This window comes from Telmatherina bonti (assembly GCF_933228915.1).
Source record: "Telmatherina bonti genome assembly, chromosome: 6".
NCBI classification, from domain to species: domain Eukaryota; kingdom Metazoa; phylum Chordata; class Actinopteri; order Atheriniformes; family Telmatherinidae; genus Telmatherina; species Telmatherina bonti.
The window spans coordinates 29,753,767-29,775,171 of record NC_136624.1 but is presented as its reverse complement, the minus strand read 5'-3'; the positions used below and the strand labels follow the sequence as shown (position 1 = coordinate 29,775,171).

General features: G+C 38.4%; 2 protein-coding genes across 2 annotated transcripts; one reads left to right on the top strand and one right to left on the bottom strand.

Moving 5' to 3' along the window:
* Positions 1–10,562: 10,562 nt before the first annotated feature.
* On the bottom strand, positions 10,563–13,838 carry hdhd3 (haloacid dehalogenase-like hydrolase domain containing 3). Its single transcript, XM_079241929.1, has 3 exons — positions 13,745–13,838; positions 11,900–12,234; positions 10,563–11,219 (listed from the first exon to the last, which is right to left on the bottom strand). The coding sequence occupies exons 2-3, from the start codon at positions 12,227–12,229 to the stop codon at positions 10,824–10,826; spliced, it is 726 nt and encodes a 241-aa protein (XP_079098055.1). The 5' UTR covers positions 12,230–12,234; positions 13,745–13,838; the 3' UTR covers positions 10,563–10,823.
* A 159-nt stretch (positions 13,839–13,997) lies between these two features.
* On the top strand, positions 13,998–18,334 carry trub2 (TruB pseudouridine (psi) synthase family member 2). The gene is given in 9 exon segments (XM_079241926.1): positions 13,998–14,219; positions 14,353–14,514; positions 15,303–15,377; positions 15,461–15,522; positions 15,834–15,915; positions 16,136–16,208; positions 17,582–17,718; positions 17,810–18,001; positions 18,004–18,334. Coding segments are annotated over 9 exon segments (999 nt in total). The 5' UTR covers positions 13,998–14,101; the 3' UTR covers positions 18,102–18,334.
* Positions 18,335–21,405: the final 3,071 nt, after the last annotated feature.

Here is a 21,405-nt window from a genome sequence, read left to right as displayed (position 1 = left end):
AACACACCAGAGCAACGAAGGATGGGGTGGTTTGTGTATTCAATATTAAACAACAATGCAACCTGAGACTGAATAAAATTAAAGCAAATCAGTCACTGAGTAATTTCTTTATTTTCTCCTAAACTTCATTTGGACTGGGAGCCTTAATCTGCCATACTTAAAAGAAAAACAAAACAAATGTAAAAAATCTATTGTCAGTTCGATATTTCAATGTGTTGTAGGCCTATGATGTCACACAGCAGAAACGACAACTTTTTACACAATCACGTTAAATAAGGGTAGACTTAACAGAACATCTACATATCTATCTATCTATCTATCTATCTATCTATCTATCTATCTATCTATCTATCTATCTATCTATCTATCTGTCTGTCTGTCTTAATATATATATATATATATATGTATGTATGTATGCATTTTTAAAAAAAATGTCATATTGAGGTCATAATAACCTCTCCCTCCCCCTCTCTGCCTCTAATTGGTTTGTTCTGACAGGATTACGCGAGTTTCCTCTTGAGCGCCGCGAAGTTAAACGCTCGGACGTCCAGGATAGGAAAGACAACTTCACGTTAATCACTTCTCAACGACCTTCTCTAAATTTCTAGTGGATCAAATGTTATTGTTTGACACTGGTCGACAGGTCTGCCCTGTGATCGCCGGATTAAATGATAGATCCTCCGCCGCTGCTGCACTTCATTCTGGAGCGACACTGATGTGGTTTCCTAACACGCCCGCATTTTGAGTCAAGCTGCTTTTCAGACCCTCAGTCGACAGAATGACTCGGATTTTTTGGGACACTATTTTTATCATTAGCGGTGAGTGGGCGATTTTGGGTTTTTTTTTTGTTTTTTTTTTATACATATATATTTGGCTGGTTAAAGTTTAATTCAAGTCTCAACCGAACTGGTTAGTTCATGGAGATAAATGGAGAAACAACTCCTTTTTGACAGAGTTTAATAGGAGATTATCCCTCGTTGACTAATCTAAAATGAGCTCTTTGTGATTTAAATAGACCATCGGTTCGACCTTACTGGTTTATCTGTGGTTTAATGTATCTTAATGACATTTCAAGCGTTTTTTTTAAAAATTGCTTTAATGAGTGAGTGACTCAAAAATTATTTTAATGATTATGTTTCATCCTTGTTTGTCATTTTTTCTTCGTGTTTTAAGTGCGCTGTCTTCTGCCTCTAGTTGTGATTGCATGTCCTTGCAGTGCCAGCTGTATTTATAGTGCTTTGGTCTCATCCTTTTAGTGGATGCTTGACCTTGTTAACCATTGCTGGATGCAAAGTTGAGCTAATGAAGCATCTCTGTCATGGTAACTGGCAGCTTAAATGAAATGACTCTGAGAAAGTTTGTTGTGAGAAATATGGCAACTAGCCATTGGAAGGGTAATGCACATCTTTCTACACTTCTATCTGCTATTGTTGTGTGTGTGTGTGTGTGTGTTTAATTAAGCTATAGCCCTGCAGGTGTTTGTCTGCAGGTTTTTAGGAGCACTTGTTTGTTTATTTAAAACTGATCTGTTTTCTCCCTTGCAGGTTCTCTCTTTACATTTGGAGCAGGGCCGAGCACTTCAGCAGTTATTGAAGCCAACATTTCTATTGACACAAACTCCTTAGCTGCTTCCAGTACGTCCAGTAGCACCTCTGGGACAACCAGTGACAGAGACTCAACTACAACTGCCATTCCTACAGTTAACAGTAGGTCATGCAGTGGAAAATAGCTTTTACACCCACTTTCACTGCAGTGATGCTTCTAGTGAATGAAACCCAAGTTCTTCCATTTCTCCTTGTGTTTGTGCCATATGTCACCAGGTTCCATCATCTCATTTGGAGCAGGGCTGACAAATGCAACAGATTTTGATGCCACGATTTCCATCCATGCCACCTCTACTGCTGTCTCTAACATTCTAACAAGCATCTCTCCGACAGTCAGCTACAGAAGCTCCACGACCAGAAAAACGGTTGCACCTACTAACAAACGTCCAACTAAAAGTAAGTTTTAGCAAAGTTATGTGAAGATGCAGCAGAGCGTCAGAGGTTATTGTCAGTTCGTCAGAGGAGAACAATTTGGTGTGGTTCATATGAAATGAGGCTTTTCTTCTCATGGTGCCACCTCATCCACTCTGGCAGCTATGCTGAACACAGCAGGAGTTCATAAAACTGTTTCCCATTGAGCTGCAGTGCATTGTACAGACAGTGTGGCGCACACTGATAATTGATCCTCTTAGCGTGAGCGAGACAGCAGTTGTAATAAACTCCAGATAGGGAGCAGTATGTTCAGTTATTCCACAAATGCTGCCCCTACAGTATTGAATTATAATCTGAAAAGCACCTTACTTCCTCTAAAAGATGGTTTCTGTGTCAGTGTTTCTCTCGTCTGACTGCCAAAATCACGTGGAAAGGGAGAGGGCTTGGTAGGCAGATGCCTCAGGGACAACAGAGGGCTTTCACAGAGTCTGAAAGACAGAAACAATGCATGTAGGCTCCAATCCAAGGGCCCATTTACCGTTGGAATGAAGTGTGTGACGAAGGCTGTAAAGCAGATATCTGTCTGGATATCCATCCTCCTCCTCATACTGATTTCAACACTGTGGCGCCTGTTTTGAGTGCTTGTGCAGCACTGATATCTATGAGTCAGTAATGAAAGAATTTGTCTGACTGTACAGCTTATTTGTTGTAAATGTCTTGTTTTGTCTGGGTGCATTTTAAATTGGATCTAATTGCTGTGGTGTTTCATTTTTTTTTTTTTTTGTGAAAACTGAAATAATTACTCTCAAACAACAACAACAAAAAGGCTCATTACTTTTTTACAGTTTGCTGCAGGGATATGGTCTCTCCTGAGCCTTAATGTACTTTTTTTTAATTTAATGGGTCTTACATTTAAAAAAGAAACTTTGAGTGTGTAATTTGGCTCCGATGTACAGTTAACGATTTAAGACATCACAAATCCACATGTACCCAGGAGGTAAAAGCTTAATGTTAGCGATGTGGGCGTCAGCTTTAGGATTTAGTGCGTGGTTCTGTTGCAGGTGTGTGAAAGGCTTTTTCTATTTTTAGATGTATGACATTCATCTGTGTCATGGTGAGCTATCTTTTCTAAAAAAAAATTGATGTTGTTCACTCTTATGTCTGTAAAACAGTTTGTACATACCAAAAAAAAAAAAAAAAAAGGAGCTAAACCTTTTGGTTCTTGACCTCTTCATTTTGGTCATTAAACACTCCATACAAAATTTGAATTGGATGTGCAAAACAAAACAGAACCCATCCAATTTTTGTACAAAAAATGGTACAAGGCAACCAGCTAAGCAACCACAGTGATATGATTTGCGTCACTTTTTAAAACCTGCTAAGTATATTCATCAGGACTGATGTTAATCAACCCATCAGCTGTTTATAAGGATTTTTAAAGCCCTATTGCGATATTTTAATGTAAATGAGGTATGTTGGAACAAAGAGTCATTCTCTTCGCCCGAGCAGCACGGAGGAACAACTTTTAAATGAGGTTAAAATATCAAGAGTATCAACCAGAATATCAGAATATCAATCAATATAAAAGCTGAGGTTTTCTGACACTGGGTTATGTGTGTGTGTTCATATGAAATGGGTGGATGTGGCACCAGGTGACCTGTCGGTCATATTTCTACCAGGGAGAAAAGCAGCTGAGTGGCTGTAGCCAAATCAGGATGGAAAGATAAGAAAAAAGGAAAAGAATATCAGCTTTGTGAATTAAATCTGGTCACCAGCACTGCTGCAATATTTATGCACAATGATCTAGATCTGATGGAGAACATTGGATAAAAGCGTCTGCTAAATGACTGTAGAATAGAATAGAACTGAACCTAGAAATTGAGAAATTCAGAACTGAATCTGAAGTTGCTTTGATAAGCCACTAATCCTGCATTGTAGTACACTGCCGTAGATTTGGAAATATTGAGTTAAGAAACCTATGTTCACAGTGTAGGATTGTATGAAAGTCAATGTAAACAGCATATTCTTGTGCAATAAAATGACAATTTCATGCTTGTAAAATTCATTATGAATATTAAATTTCTGCTAATGGAATCCTGTAAATGTTGCAATAATGAAGCCTTAAGTGGCTGTTATTTCTGCGAAAATACTGTCTTTTCATAAAAGAAAGAAAAAAAAAACCCCAGCATACACTGCATATCTCTAAAGACATTACAACTAACATTATTATCCATCATTCTAACAGAGTTTGTGGCAGCGGCTGTTCGGTCTCATTTTGATGACTGTCCCGACTCTCACCAGCATTTCTGCTTTCATGGCACGTGTCGCTTCCTGATACTGGAGGAGACGCCTGCATGTGTGTAAGTTCATAAGATTTGCAGTAGTAAAGTACCACCACTGTGTTCTGTTTATGATTCTGACATGAAAACGCAACAACTCCACCAAAAATATTTCACCAACTCGCTGCAAATTGCTGTGATCAGATTGGTATGCTGACTAATTTAAAGTACTTTATTTAAACTGAATTATTTAATTCTAGGCATGTATGTTGTTGTTTCAAAATGCTGCCACATGTGTACTGGTGTAATCTTTGAATACAAATCTGTTAGTATTGTTGGAAGGCTGGATTTGGGGTGAAAGGATATTTGCTTCTGCTGAAGCCGTATATTGAGGTGAAAGTCTTCAAAGCTGGGAAAAGAAATATTCCCATACTAGCTGTAGAAAGCACTTTTTCCTGACTGGCAGCATTTTATTTTTGCTACATACTTCAAAACCATCCATCTGTTTATCTTCTTTAGATTTATGAAAAGGAGGTGAAAGGTTTAATCTCATCTCTGTGGTCGAAGCAAAACTGGATGAAACAAAGCAGCTCTGGATATTTTATCCAAAACCTGACGACGTATGAAGCAATAACCTAAGATCTGCAGGTTTCTGTTTCTTTAGATTTCCCTTCTGTGTTGCAGGTGTCATCCAGGCTTTGTTGGGATGAGGTGCGAGCATGCAGACCTGCTCGCTGTGGTGGCGACGAACCACAGACAGCAAACCGTTGCCACAGTGCTGGTTCTGTGTGTGATTGGCTGTGTTCTCATCATGGTGCTGTGTTCGCTCTTGCAGTAAGTTACCCTCACAACACATCCTCTGTTTTAGAGCAGCTCGACCTGGGTCATAGTTGTTAAACTGCGGTCTTTGGGACAAAACACATATAATACCATGCTTTTCCTCTTCTTGTACTTTCTCTTTTAGCTGTTGGTGGAGGCAGGACTGTCAGAGGCGGAGTCGTGCACATCACTATGTTGCAGAGAAGCATGGAGGCTCCTGCTATCCATCCGAGAGCGGTATTTTTTATTTCATTTGTGTGAAAGTTCCTTTCAACATTTCTATGTACATATTAGTTACTGGGTGAAGATGAGAGTGTAAAGCTTACAAAAGTAAGAGGAAAAAAATGAGCACAGATGTCCAATACATGCTGAAGACACTGGCTGTTTAGGCACAAAGTACGCAGCGTCTCTGTCTGACATCTCTCTGTCTTTGTTTGGGCATTTTTTGAAATGTCAGTGGAGCTTAAAACGATAATTACATCCACTGAGTTATGAGACTGGCTTATGCCAACAAATTCTATCAGTACAGGAAAGGACTAACAAAACCGATTTTACAGAATTGGGTAATGTTTGACAAATCGACTATGTTGGAAGGCCATGCTGAGTGAGGGGGGGGAGGGACAGGAGATTAGATGCTGTTGGTGGATGAGCTGATTAAGTGGTAGGCACTTCAAATGAGGCCCCCCTGGATATCAAATAGAGGAGGAGGTTGTATAAAAGTCTTTCTAAATAATAAACTGTTTTGGACAAGAGATTTTAAAACAGAGCAACTATATTGGCATAAAAAGAAAGATCAGCATATAAGTAGATCGTTGTGCACAGCAGTGACGTCAGATTAAAAGAACGAGGTAAAATTGACAGTGTGGGAAAGCGGAAGTTGCAAGTAAAGGAGGAAACCCTGGACTCCAGAGAATGAGGGCTGGAGAGAGTAAAGAAAGCTTCTTTATGCAAGTCTAGCAAAAGCAACATGAATTGAATAGTGGTTGTATCAGTAGGTTTATCCGTACCATGGTGGATGTGTTTGAAGTCACCAAGTGAAACAATGCAGCTCCTTGATGTGTTTTTAACTTGTCTTCTGTTGGTTTTGTTGAAAATTACATAAGTGGACAATGAAGGAAGTTTGCATTAGTTCATAATGTAAAAAGTAGTTTCTTAGTATTTTAAGTTCTTTTTTCCACTTGGGTCAGAATCATTGTGTTTACTTATACAAATTAATTTTGAGTTGTTTTATTTCCCTTTTGCTGGTTATATTTAAAATGACCTGGGCGAAAATGTAAACTCATCCTTAGTTTGGTTGAAGGGTTTTAAATCAAGCTTCATCTTAACCAGATGCAACAACAAGCTTCTGTCAGAGTTCAGGGTTGATGTGTTGAATACAGCTTTTTTGTCAGAACTATAAATGTTCAGTGGAAGTTCATTGTGCATACAGTCCATATATATTTGGAAGCGTTCAGATCAAGGCTGTGAAAGAGCCATTTCAAAGCAATTTAATCTGTTCCATACCCATAATCATTTTTTAAAAAATGTATCACTTACTTTTTATTGGTGTAGTTTGTGCAATCTGCCAGTGGAACTGGTAGAAGAGTACACTCATGATACCACCACTGCTCGGACAGCATGCTCTTTAAATTGTTGTTGTTGATGTAAAGCTCCCAGTATGTTTCAGTTTGCAGCAGACCTGTGTCGTGGTGGTTCCAAATGTTTCTAGTCATCAGTGTAAAATTCCTCTCAGCTCAAGGTGTCAGTTTGGATTTTTTTTTCTAGATTTTGGCAAAGCGGCTACAGCTAATTTGGTTTTTATTGCAGTGGTTATTGATTTTGAAGTTTATTTACATATGATCATTTCTGTTTTAAGAATGTACTGTATGTTATACAATCCTATTGCAACACAGAAAAAAGAGCAGCACAGTAAAATTTACTTTAAAACCCGATGCTGCCGTCACATTCATGCCTGTTATGATGAAACTTCTGACCAGGACTGTAGAACACAGACAACCTGTTCTAATTCACTCTTTTTTTTTTCTTTTTTTTTATCATTTATCTTTCAGTGGTTTGATCAAACATCTTCATAGAAGTTGTTTGCATCATTGTGTTTTTCTCATCTGTGTGGCCCACAAGCCCTCAGGACTCCATCCAAAGTGGCACAACAGGCCGGGAACGAAGTGTTATCTTCAATAAGACTGAGGCAGGGCTTCTTGATGTGAGGAGTTGGATGTTCTATGACAATCTTTCTCCACTTACTGGGACTTCTGGACTGCAACGACCTAGGGACGTTTGTACTTTGCTCTTTATTTCTTTGGAAATACACTCAGGACTGTAAAAGTCTGTCTGAACCTCTGAGAATGAAGATGCTGCCAAATCCTGCATGGGAAGAGCTCTGCATGTTCCGATTTCTGTTTATGGCTTGCCTAGAGGACATGAGAAGTTATCTGCAAGGCCATCAATCATCCCGTGTGAAACTAAGCAGCCAAGCCACTTATTTTTGGCTGTGGGACAACAATAATGTATTTACACAAGTCAAAAAGATCACAATTCCTATTTTTGTCTTTTAATATATTTGCACTTTTTTTTTGTCAGAACTCTTAAAGCACAAAGAACATTTTTAGTAAATGGTGGGGACAATTATGCTTTAAAACCTTTTTAGGGTCTGTTTTTAAAGAAGGATCTCACTTCACATGACATGAGTAGGAATTGTAAACTGGACTGATTGAACATTGTTTTCCTAGACTTGAATGAAAATTCATACAACAAAAACTACAACTTTAGAGCAGTTCCAGTATTGCTGTGATGTGATCTGGGGAGAAAAAAAAAATTGACGCCAGTGTTGCTACTGAAGCTGATGTATTTTGCCCGTTTTATTTTTTAATCCTGAGCTGTACTTGAATGCAATTATGCGTCAGAGGTTTTGCAAACTATAACTGACCAACAGAAGCACATCCTGGGTGGGCACTTTGTCCTATTCAACTTTTGTATAAGTTTGCTTGCTGATCATTTATAGGTTTATAGGGGGAATCCACTCACGGCGTAATGTTGTCACTTAATAAATGCATCCATGTGTGCAAGATGCCAAATACACTTGCCTCAATAATCACTGAGAGGGGAGAGGCACTTGGTTCCTACACAGCCACCATGCATGCACTTAAATCACAACACTTTTATTTAAAGCAACAATGTGAAACACAATAGTGGTGTGTTATAGCATAGCCTCTTTAAATTTTAAAAAAAATTTAAAGATGGAGAAACCTCTGAAGGCTAAAAAGAATTGTCATTGGTGAAGGAATTCAATACAACGATCACACACTGATGCTGACATAAAGCTGAACATGTGCTTTTTTTGATGCAGGAAAAAAAACGACATGCTATGTGATGAATGTGATGGTATTTATATGCCAAAAAATGGTGAGAGGATGATATGCTTGTCTTTGTTTACAGTACCTGACGTTATTTGCTTTGCAGAATTTTTTTTGTTACAGCACTCGTGTATATATCGCATAACATTTAGTCAATACTTAGGAGTATCAATGAGGAAAAAAACATTCTGAAGATCCTAATGTAGATCTTCTCATGTGTCATACTTTTTTTTGTCAGATTTATGTTGTGACAAGAGGAGAGCCTCAATTATGTTTCCTTTCCAATGAAGAAATAAAGATGCAAATATTTGTCTGTGTATTTCTGTTCAATAATTGCGGACTCCTTGCTGTTTTACTCATAGCATAACCCTTTTTAACTTTTTTTTGTACCTTTTTTTACATCTATTTCTATATACCCTATTTTCCCAACTACTCCTTCCTGCTCCTTTATTTTCTGCTTCCACTGAATGTTTCAAAGGGCAGAAATGCTATAGTGAAATGCTCAACCTCAAGCACAATTGAACAAAGAGCCAAACTCCTGAGTGCTTTCATAGCTGGAGGAAATGTTTAGCCCTCTTTTTTTTTTTTTTTTTTTTTTTTAAACCCTTTTTTTAATTTTTGAACACTATCCCAAATTCTGTTAAACATTTGTCCTCGGTGCATCAGTTTGTTTATTTTGTGCGTGTTCAGTTTTGATCATCTTTAACTTGGCATGTTCTGCCTCTCTGCTCTTCCCTTTCGCTGTCCAACAGAGAAGCTTCGTTTGGAAATCCCGTTATGTGAGCAATTGGATTTCTCCGGAGTGCTTTAGAGCCGTCTGGCTGAGCTACTAAACCAGCTTTGAATTAAGCAGCTCTTGCGGATGGATATCTAAAAATGCACAATATGCGTTGAGACACAGTGCGTGAGTGGAGAAAAACAACGGGGGAATGTTATGAGGGATAGCTGGGTGTTGATTCCCATTCTTATGGGCACAAGGCAGAGTAATAGATTTTTGTTTAACCAAGAAAATTTTCATAATTTGGAAAAGTGTCAAGTTCAATTCCCTATAAAAGGCAGAGGCTCAGTGCTGAATTGCATTGTATCTCTAAGATTTTTCCTTCTGCCTCTTATTTGGGCTCTTTTGATCCTCCACCCAGCATCCCCAGTATCTGCTTCTGACCAGATGGTTTGAAATAAGAGTTTACAAAGGAATTAAGGTTAAGCAACTGTGCTGTATTCTTACTGCTGAGCACAGCAACAAATAATTAAGAAAGGGCACAAAGTTGAGTAGCTTCGGTGAAAGGTCAAATTACCCTGTAAGAAATGTGATTTAACAAAGTCTGCTCTGATCCTCATAGCACGGACTGTCTGAAAGAGCCATATCATCACAGCTGCACTAAGTCTCAATGGTTTGGTTCTTTTATTTATATATATGTATATATATATATATATATATATATATATATATATATATATATATAAAAATAAACTACTACTACTGTGATTGCCTCTGGAATTAAGTATATATATCAATTATATGTCATTCATTTAATTTGTTTAACATTTGAATAGTGCTACAGTATTTTTCATATCAAACAGAAGTCCCCTTTTAATATCTCTGCACCTGTTTCTACAAGAAATACTTTTTTTTTTTTTTTCTATAGTCATGGCGGGATATTTTTCATAGCACAGCCACTGTTTACAGACACTGGTCTAGATTTACAATATTTACCTGAATAATTGAGAAATTTGTAAGTGTTTATTTAACTTGTGTGCATTCACATGAACCTGTGGTACAAGGCTCTGGCCATTTGCGCTTTTCCTTTAAATTGCCAAAAGTGTATGAAAACAGTTTGATTAGATCAGTTTTTTTCACAGCTTAAAAACCTTCTTCTCAAAAACAACAAAACAAAAACCAGTTTAATTGACATGCAATCCCCCCAGTAAGCATATTTAGTGAACATAAGCAGGCAAACAGTTTCCTTCGCCACTGATTTATCTGCTGATTAAATAGATGATGTAGAATATGTATTGGCAACCATCAGCAATTACAGAAACAGTATTTTTAAGTTTTGTTTTTTTTTTATTTCATGAACATCTGATGAATGTGTGTACAAATACCAGATAGTCAATGTTTTAGTTTTTTGTAAGGTAACTGTGTTAAATGACTATTTTACAAAGCAGACTGTCTATATTTCTAATTCAAGGTAAAAAATTTTTTAACACCTTAGAAATTATTAAGTTATTCTTCCAGTTTTATTTATAGTGTTACTGTGACAAATATCCAAAAGGCATTACATGTATTTAATACAACACATCACACTCATGTTGTGCTTAGGTTCGCACAGGTCAACATAACAAAATCCCTAACACTGATTTCTGAAATGAAACACAATGAAGTTGAGACGTTTTTGCAATCAGTCCATGTGCTGTTGAAGACGTGATGGTAGCTCGTCCAATGACCTGAGCCGGTGCTCCAGAGGAATATCAGCTTGGTTGTGCTTGTTGTGTCTGTCTAAAAGGAACCCATGGATGCCCACAGACCGTGGGGAGAGGTAATCATTCACATAGTGGTCCCCAACATGAGCAACGCAGTCACATGTTGTCCCACACTTTTTCAGCGCCTGATTAAATATGGCTGGACTGGGCTTTGCCACACCAGCCTCCTCAGATGTTATTAAAAAGCTAAAATGTGACAGCAGCCCACAACTGTGTAGAATTGCTTCCAGACGGCTGTCGAAGTTAGACACCACTCCTAGCTTCAGGCCAAGACAGGAACACTTTTCCAGGGTTCTCACCGAGTCTGGAAACACCTGAAACAAAGGAACAACAGTTTAACAAAGCATGTTGCCGTTTCACCACTGCTGCAGATTAAAACAAACATGAGAAGCAAAGTTAAATCTATTAAAGGGGACATACTGTGAACTCCCCCCCCCCCCCCCCCCCAACAAGTAAAAACTATTTTCTGAGGCCTTGATGACATGTCTAAGCCACATTTTGGTCAAAGTAGCACTTAGTATGTAGGTGTAGTAGCTGACCCCTGCTGACACAGGCCTGTGGAGAGCAAGCCGTTTCAGGAGGTGGGGTGGGCAGCTGTTCTTTACTTATAAATTCACCCCCCATTCCTGGAGATGAGCATTTGTTGAGAGTGGCAACCTGTCCAGGGCGTACCCTGTCTCTTGCCTGCTAATTGCTGAGATTGTCTCTGAACGCCTGTGACCCTGAATTGGACAAGGTGATCTATAAACTTAATGAATGAACAAAATAAAGGACATCAAAATAGATGCGTTCAAGATATACAATATGTCCCCTTCAAAACAAATTATCAATTGCACATTTAGTGGAACCAAAACAAACAAAAAACATAAAAAAGTAAATAAACCGTTTTGGAAATAAGTATTAAATTAGTGCACACCTTATGTAAATCACAAGAAAAACAGATCTTATAAAGTTTGAAGTGAACTCATCGTGAGATGTTTCAAAAGACATTTACCTCCCAGTTTTCTGCATTGCAGAAGTTACGATAGAGATTATTAGCCACTGTGTTTAACAAGGCTGGATCCTGGACCCTGCACTGAGAGAGAGTCTCCCGGACCACTCCCGTCCACCAAGCCTGTCCGCTCAGGCCATGAGAGACGCCATAGTTTGGATGTCTGTGGGAATAACTTTGATAGACCTGCCGGAAAGCATGATCAACTTCCGAAGCATCAAGCCTTAAGCCCACACGCTCAGCTTCCTTACAGTACTGCTCCCCCACTGATGACCGCACCTTCAAAAGGGTGTCTTTAACGTCCCACAGCACCCAGCGCAGAGGACCTCGCATTACACCTGCACAAGTAAGAACATAGAAGACATTCTCACAGCTGAGCAATACTTCTGAAAAAGTTAAAAAAAAAAAATAATAAAAATTTTACTTTTCATGAAGCTATACAGAAACACTGAAAAGTCAAATTAAAGCATTTGGAGTCATTATTGCTTTTATATACAATTCTTTAAAAAAAAAAAAAAAAAAAAATTCTTTGCATTGAACATTTCCATATTTTGTCACAAATACCACAAACTTTAGTGTGTTTTACTGGGATTTTATTTGGTAAGAAAACAAAGCAATTCATAACTGGGAAATGGGAAGTGGATGGGGATTATCTATAGTTTTCAAATCTAAATACTTTAAAATAAAAAATCTCATATTTGTATTTCGCCTCCTGAACTCTGATACCCCTTAATAAAATCAAGTGCAACTAGTTTCCTTTAGAAGTAAATAAGGCTCATGTGTGTGTAAATTCTGCCCAGTATAAATACAGCTGTTATAGAACACAACAGACAGGTCAGGGATAAAGTTGCGGAGCAGTCTAACCATGGTTTTATACACACACACACACACACACCAAACCTTTAAATCTCCTGGAGCACTGCTAAATCCATTGTCTGATAATGGAAAGATATGACCTAAATCAGGGTTAGTCAACTTAGGTCCTGAAGAGCTACAGTCCTGCCTGTTTTAGATGTGTCGTCCCCTGCAACACACCTGACTCAAATTAAAAGGATCCAAGAGCTTATCAGGTTCTCCCCAGAGACTGATTAATCTGAACCAAATGTGTTGAGATGCATGAAGGACAGTGGCTCTCAAAGATAGAGTTGTTTTTCCCTGACCAGCTGAACTGGGCAAACATGTATCAACAAAGAGCCAAGAGATCCATTGTAATTCTGGAGGAGCTGCAAAGATCCACAGCTCAGGTGAGAGAATCTCTTTACAGGTAGCCACATACTCCACAAATCTGGCTTTAATGGCACGGTGGCAAGACAAAAGCTGATGCTGAAAGAAATCAATAAGAAGTCCAGTTTGAAATATACAGAAAACAGCAAATGTGGAGTAATGTGATCTGATCAGGTGAGATCAAAATTAATTTCTTTAGCCTAAATGCACAATGCCTTGTGTGGAAAAATAACTAGTTAAATCCTCCCTTTTCTCCACATGTCCAATCCTCACCAATACAAGGAGAGAAGTAAAATTGTAAGATATCTTACTTATCATGACTAATAGTCATATCCCCGTTTATTGTGCGCCAAACACGAAGCAGCACGTCTGTAGCACTGTGCAAAACAATTTCTGCACAAGTCTGTCAATGTCCCTTTCTTTTGAATCAGGTATGCTGCTACAGGGACACATTTAATTCCTGCAGGACATCTATGCAGCCAAACATCTCGTTATGATTATTCACCATTTGCCTACCTGGTGCGACAGTTCTTCACTTTGTAATTCTCTGACAAGCGCACTTTCACACATGACAGCATAATAAAGAGCAAAACCGACAAAGACGGACAACGATTGTAATGTTACCTTTGTCAAAAGTCTTCCAGATGTTAGCGGTTGTAAGCTAAATTAGCTTAAAGCTAATAGTTGTTTGAGGTTGACTCTTCTTCGTTTGTCTTTTTTCAGTGGGAGATTTGGTCTTGTGCTGCCACCTGCTGGAGGAAATTCTTCTGTAATAAAACAATTAAAGAAATCATCCAGCCCAGCAGGTGGCAGTATGCACCAAACTAAGTGCAAAAGCTTTATGAGGTACGCATGTACGGAAGTTGTGTAGCAAGATCAAGAGGGTCTCATGCTTTACAAAACAACACCTACCGGTGGAAAAAATATCAGACAATACATTAAATTTCTCAGGAATCAGAATGGCCTAATATTTCCAGCACAATGACAACTCCAGCTGTCCGGTTGTTTCGCAGGTTAGAGGGTCTGTTTTGTGTTTACAAACCATTCGGTGTGCACTGGAAACTAGTACGAGACGCTGTCGAGACAAATCTTCTAAAAGGTATGATCCCACGTCCTTACAAACTGTAGCACGCGATCATAGAAATGAGACAATTCTGTGTCTGATGTCGTTTTGTCAACATTATATGTGTCTATGCAATTTAGCAAAATCACAATATCTGAATCTGTCTCAGGTGTAAACGCTACACCTTCTCAACCACTTCCTCGCGAGGTCCGATTCTTGGTCCTCTCGGATCGTGGACCCGAAGGATCTGAAGGACCCGAAGGACCTGAAAGGCCCAAAGGACTCGCGCTGTCTGCCGTCTCTGTGCCTGTTCTGTCCAAGCACCCTTTGGGTATGTCTAATCATCTGACCGTGTGGCTTTAACCTGTGTCATCTGGCTTTTGTTGACACGTGTTGTCATGCTTCAAAAAATATTTTTACTTTTTGTAACTATTCCAGCTTTGCATAGTGATTTTACCTGGTTATAAACTGTAAAATAATTTCTCATCATGGAGCAGACTTAGCTGAATGTCAGGTTTATAACTGTGTATGAAGTCTGGATGATAGTGATAATGTAAAATATAGCCTCCTAATTAATGTCTGGTGGAAGTAGCAAGAGGCAACATCTATAATATTTGTGCAATGACATGTTCCAGTGTGGATTTTTAAACATGCACTCCTTTTACCTGATGTTAACTAAACATGGCAGTGTCATATTTCTGTGAGCACCCTGGTTCAGTTCAAATTTGTGGCTTGAATTTTGCCAAATTATTTTTTTAAACCCAGCACAAGCCTGAAATACACGAGAAACATTGACAGACATGCCTAAAATAAGAAAGGACTTAGTTTATCTTACGTTCAGCTCTACAGAGAAATCTAATAAGTCATGTTTTAAAAAAAACAAAACAACAAAACAGCACAGCTGCGTTTAACAAGAAATCTGCACAGTTTATTACTTTGATGCTCATAAATTTATTTAAAATGTATTTTTTGCTTTGTTTGGGATAATTGCTATTTTATTATGTCACACATGCAGTCTATTTTCCCTCCAAATTTCTTTCTTAAATGACTAAAATACAGTAAAGTTGTTTTGTGTGTTGTATATGAGTGGATAAGATGCACATTCTTCCCATGTTTTAGTGACGGGACCTGAATTCCGTCATATTCGAGTTGGAGTAGGACATCGCCTGGATGCTGCATCCTCTGGGGTTCTGGGTAAATTGTTCCTCTTGCTTATGTGATGAAAGTGTTGTTTATAACCAGTAAAATGTTACATAACGATCTGTTCTGCACTGCAGTTCTTGCTGTTGGGAATGCAAACAAAATCCTGAATAATCTCTACAAAGGCCGAGTTTCAAGGGTAACTTTGGATTTCTACTGGTTTTAAAATACATGAATTCATTCAGTCAGTTATACACACACATACTACCACTTAAAAGCTTGGACACAGTTACCCATGAGATTCAATGGAAAAAAATGTGTCCAAACTCTTGACTGGTACTGTATATATGTATGGTAGATAGACCGGTTCACAAGGGAACCGGTGCCTATCCCAGCTGTTACATAGGCATGATATACTATGGACAGATTGCTCGTCTGTTGCAGACCACTGGTTACATATTTCTCAAAATGTTTTATTCTCTTTTTTTTTTTTCCTTATTTTTCTTTAAGGATTATACGTTGGACTGTGAATTTGGGACTGCAACAAACGATTTCTCTGACAGCGGCCGAGTTGTGGAAAAGACCACTTATGGTATTTAATTTTTTTTCTGTTTGCTAAAGTAGATATTTGACATCCAGAAATGATCCTCTAACATAACCTATCTGCTTTTGGTGTTGTGTGTAGACTTCATACTTTCAGATGCTGCTAATCTCCACTCATTAATTTCCAACTTTGAGTAAAATGCACTCTCACCAACTTTGGTTTCTGCCCGAACTTGTATTTTCTCCTGAAATATTGTCTTGTTTAATAGGTCACATCACACAGGATATGTTGGAGAGAGTGATTGCAATGCTGGAGGGAGCCAATCAAAAAGCCTTAAGAATGTAAGCCATAAAGGGAATTATACTTGGTATTGGGTAATAACTTTTTTTCTTGCCTTGCACTTTCCGTTTCTCTGGTGGGAGGGGATCTCCTTTCGGTGTAGTCAAATAATTTCAAAAGAGAGGAAAGGACGTATAAAAGCCATTAAAAAAAAAATACAAAAGGATTCTTGATATATAAAATATCAAAAGTACAACAAAAAGGTGAAGTTTTGAAGTGTTATATGTAGGTGAAACTTAAAATTATATTGCACCAGTAAAACAATAGGAAAAGTAAAGGGAAAAAAAAAACTGTCTTAGTAGACAGTAACAGCAGTAAGAGTGAGGTTTATTTTACGCATGTATGTTATCTTGTTGGATGCAGTTGTTACACATGAGAGTTCAGGATGATAATTGCTGTCAGAATAAAAACTGTATTTTTGGTTTGTCTGCGCTTCGCATCTGTTGTTCCTATCAGTGGGCAGCAGATCAGACAGAGAACCAGGATGTGTCCTTACTTTAATAATGTTCTGAGCTGTGCTGAGGCACCAGGTGGTGCAGATGTCCTTCAGGGTAGGGAGAAGGCATCCAGTAAGTCTTTGTGCTGCTTTGACAGCTGTCTGAAGCCTAGCTTTGTATGTGCATACCAGTTAGAGATGCAGTAAGTCAGGAGGCTCTGGATGGATGAGCGGTAGAATGCCAGCAGCAGCTCTGTCCAGGTCGTTCTTCCTGAGGACTCTCAGGAAGTGCAGTCACTGCTGGGCTTCTTCATGGTGCCTGAGATGTTGTCTGTCCAGGACAAGTGGTCAGAGACCTGGACCCAGGAACCTGAATGTGTGGACTCTTTCCAGACTCTCACTGTTGATGAAGTGTGGTTGGGTCAGTTCAGTTTCTCCTGAAGTCCATGATGATCTCTTTGTTTGTTTTTGCTGTGTTCAGTGCCAGGTTGTTGTCTGAGCGCTCTGGGCCTCTTCTCTATCAGCAGCCTCATCTCCCTTTGAGATTAGTCAGACAGCTTTGGTGTCATCTGTAATTTGATAACGATATCATGGGCCGGCCTGCAGTCATAGGTGTAGAGGCAGTACAGGGTTGGATGGGACTTGGCATGCAACCTTGTGGTGAACCGGTGCTCAGCATGCAGGTGGAGGGAAAATTTCATTTTGTTTGGGTTGTTCAAATTTGGTCCTCAAGGGCTGCTGTCCTATAAGTTTTTGATCCATGCTCCAACACACCTGACCCAGAACATCTGATGGAGTTCTGCACAGTGACTCATTAAGTTGAGTCATGTCTGTTGGAGCAGGGATACATGGAAAACCTGCTGGATTGTGGCCCTTGAGGACTGAAGCTAGTCACCTCTAGTTTATGTAAATTTGACTTGTTTTTATTTTTTTTAACAGGTATTCTAATGCGGACATGAGCTCACAGGAAGCCTACGAGATGGCCGTACAAGGTTTACTGGGTCCAGATGGCAAATCTGTTCCGATTTTAACGGGCTTGCGTTGCTCCCACTTTGAGCCTCCCAACTTTACTTTAGGTAAGCTCGACTCTGAGCACAAGCAACATGTCATGTAACATTTTAAAAAACCACTGATCCCGTTTGATGCTTGTGAATCTTGCTTTCACAGAGGTGCAGTGTCTAAATGAAACCCAGAAATATTTGCGTAAAGTTGTGCATGAGATAGGACTTGAGCTGCGCAGCACAGCGGTGTGTAAACGAGTGAGACGCACCAGAGACGGGCATTTCACCCTGCAGGATGCCCTCACGCATCACCATTGGACCGCTGCCGATGTCATGCGGGCCATCCAACAGGACCGCTCCTCAAAAAAAAAGAGAAAACGCTCCAAGTCCTCCCTCGAAGAACCAGCATTACAAGTATCCAAAATAAGCATGAAAACCACACAAAGCAGCAAAGTTGATGAGAAAATGTTGGTAGAAAGAGGAGTTAGATAACAAAGTCAACTGCTAGTCAATTAATAGAAAACTGACTGACTGTGCTTGAACACTGCTTCCCTTTTAGCTCAATAAGAAAATATATTTGGAGTACAGAGATGCTTATATGAGCAAATATTTAAAAAAAAAAAAAAAAACCTAATCGTATTATAAATTGGTTTGATATTGAAATTTATTTCTATACATCCTTGATGCCCTTTTGTTCTATTAAATTATTCCATTGATATTGTTTTTGTTGTTTTCTTTGTGTGTGTGTGTGTGTGTACATAACAGCAGCAATAAAAACATCAATGACTTTGCATTAATTTGTGGTAAAAGTTTAACTTTCATTTGGCACTGTAAGCTGGTAACATCGAGTGCTGCACCTACTTTATATGTACAAATACCTTTTGCCACTTGGCAAAAGGTCGTGACTTTTTTTTTTTTGCAACCCCCTCATTGACGTCAGATCATCTCAAAGTCCACAATTTTTAGACTCACTGGTCTCATTTCATTAAATGTTCCTTCCTGTGACTGAATATGTGGGCATTAATGGATCTTCTGTGATATATATGTGATTTAAAAAATAAGGAATGCCCCAAACAGCTGCTTTACTAAATGAAATTCTTCCTGTGATCTTATGCCTCTGTTCATTTTAAAGGTTTATAATTTCCTCATAACATCTTAAGAGATTTCCCAGAGAGAATGTAGTAATTCAAAAGTAATTATGGGCAAAACTGGATTTCTCTACAAGAATATTCCACCTGAAGTTCATGTTCTACATGATGCATTTCTTAGAATAGGCTGAATAATTGAGGGCAGGATAAACTTTCTCTGATGGGTGAATGGGCTCCCTGAAGTTGGTGCCAGTCGGTAATATCACATCCACTGTAATTATCCATGACCTCTGATGATGATGGAAAATGCTGCCTCTGCATTTGCGTTTGTTTCTCGCAAAACCTCCCGTGGGATGTGATGGGGTTAGTGCTGTGGCGCCATTGTTGTCATGCTTTTCATACCATTGAAGGACTTGTTGTCCCACTGGGAACACAGTTTTTTTTGTCAGCCTGGAAAAAACACAACTCACTTGAGGACACGAATTAAGTAAGCAAGCAGATAAATTGTAGTTCTGGAGGTTTATTCAGCATGAGACATGACAGAACAATTTTATTGCTTGATTGTGTTTCTGGGTACACAGTGTGCAGTAGTTACTCAGTGACACAAGTTTTAGGGCGATATGCAATAATGTAATAAAAAAAATATACAAGCCCTTTTACACCCACTGCGTTTAATTATAGAGGCATGAAATAGACATTTATGATTATATGAGCGATCTGGCAACTGTAACTGCAGCAGGAATGATGAATACGGATGTTTATTTAAACCAGGTGACAAACACAAAGTCAGAACAAAGTTAATAGTATAACTGAATAATACTATAATACTACATTCTAAAGAGCCACGTGTGAATAAAATGGTGCTCTTGTCCGGTGTTAAAGACCCCTAAATCATCTATTATGTTCAGAGGCCATCTGTTCAGACTGAAAATACCACAAACAATAAAGAAGTTTAGTGAAGTACACACATAAAAGAGCAAATGAAGCTTTACTTAATATAGAGTGCATGAGTATTAAAATTTGTGACCACCAGTTGGGTTTTATATTTGAAATTAGATAGAGAAAAAGGATTTAAAGTATTGCAAAGAAAATCCAACATGCTGAAACACAAATTCAACGTCCCATTTTTCCAATGTGCAAGAATAATAATCAGGTTATTGAATACTCCAAAATAAAAACACAGCCTAAAGTTTCTCATAGTGACATTTACAAGCTTGTTTTAACCATGGAAACAATAACATGAAAGTACAAGCATGAGCTACTCATTTCATCTAAACAAATAATCTCCTTGTACAGGTTTGGAAAAAAAATAATTAAATAGCTGAAGGTCATTGTGAAAAAGAAATTTAACAAAGTTATGTGAATGTAGTTACTTTATGTACAGTTTCTTGGAACACAAGTGATCAGTACATTGTGTCCACTGCTTGCAGGATGCCACCCCTTGTCTTTTTTTACACACCGAAAAAATGTGTTCAGCAACATGTTGACCTTTTTTTCTGCTCTGGCGCTTTGTGTAACGTTGTGGCTTCCTCTCTCAAGTCGGGTCTTTGACTCAACATCCTTCCAACAACAAAGCAAAAACACAATCAGCTGATATCCCAGCAGGCATCCTTACAACATTTCTTTGTTTATGATATATATAATAAAATAATAATTAAAAAAAAGTCATGTGTTCTACCTGGCCACGATTTCCAGAGCCTGGATAACGTTTTCACCTGTCGCAGCGCTACACTCCAGGAACTCATAGTTGTATTCCTGTGGAAAGAAACAGCTTCTATTGGTGTTGCTGTCTGATAATCCTTGAAGAAATATTGGATTAAATGCAGTTACTAAAAGTTCATGAGATGATTTGATTCACCAAATTCATACCTTGGCAAGAATCTCTCCCTGTTCACTTTTAACCTGTCGTTGCGCATGATCACTCTTGTTGCCAAGAAGTAAAACAGTCACATTTTCTGTAGCAGCTTCCTGCAAGAATGAGTTATTTGGATTTATTATTTGGTGGGATCATTCCAGGTTACATATTTTCTTAGGCCATCATAAACATTTATAGACATTTAGCTTTAAATGGCTTTAAGTCTGAGGAAACCTCTCATATTTCACAGTCAAATATGTTAATTCAGAATAAAATGCAATATTACTTCATGGCAAGGTGATCTGTTGGCACTGAATGAGATTGAAAATGTAAAAGGTGAAAGTTTAAACAAACAAGCTTACAGTCATAGACCTTCATTGGGGAAGCCATTCCAGAGGATAAACAATAGTTTTACAAAAATCTGAAAATTAAACACTGTTATACATCTGGACACAGAGAAACTACCACTTCATTGACTAACTGTCTATGAGTTGTCCACAGGAATCCCAGTTTTTGTTTGGTTTTGACTAGAACCATCCCGCTGGAAGTGAATCCTCTACATCAGCGGTTCCCAAATGTTTTGAGTCACAGCCCCCATGAAAATTTATTTTTAAAAAAAGAAAAAAGAAGTGACAATCCAGGTAGTTTTTAGATACATATGAAGACAAATAAAGATTGATTTTCCACATTGATAGTTGGATGGAGATTGTGCAGGTTATTTATATGGTTTTATGTAAGAAAATAAAATCAAATGAAAAACTGAATAAAAACAACTTGAAATTTGTGCATTGAATTGTTTAAAATCTTTAAAGAATATCA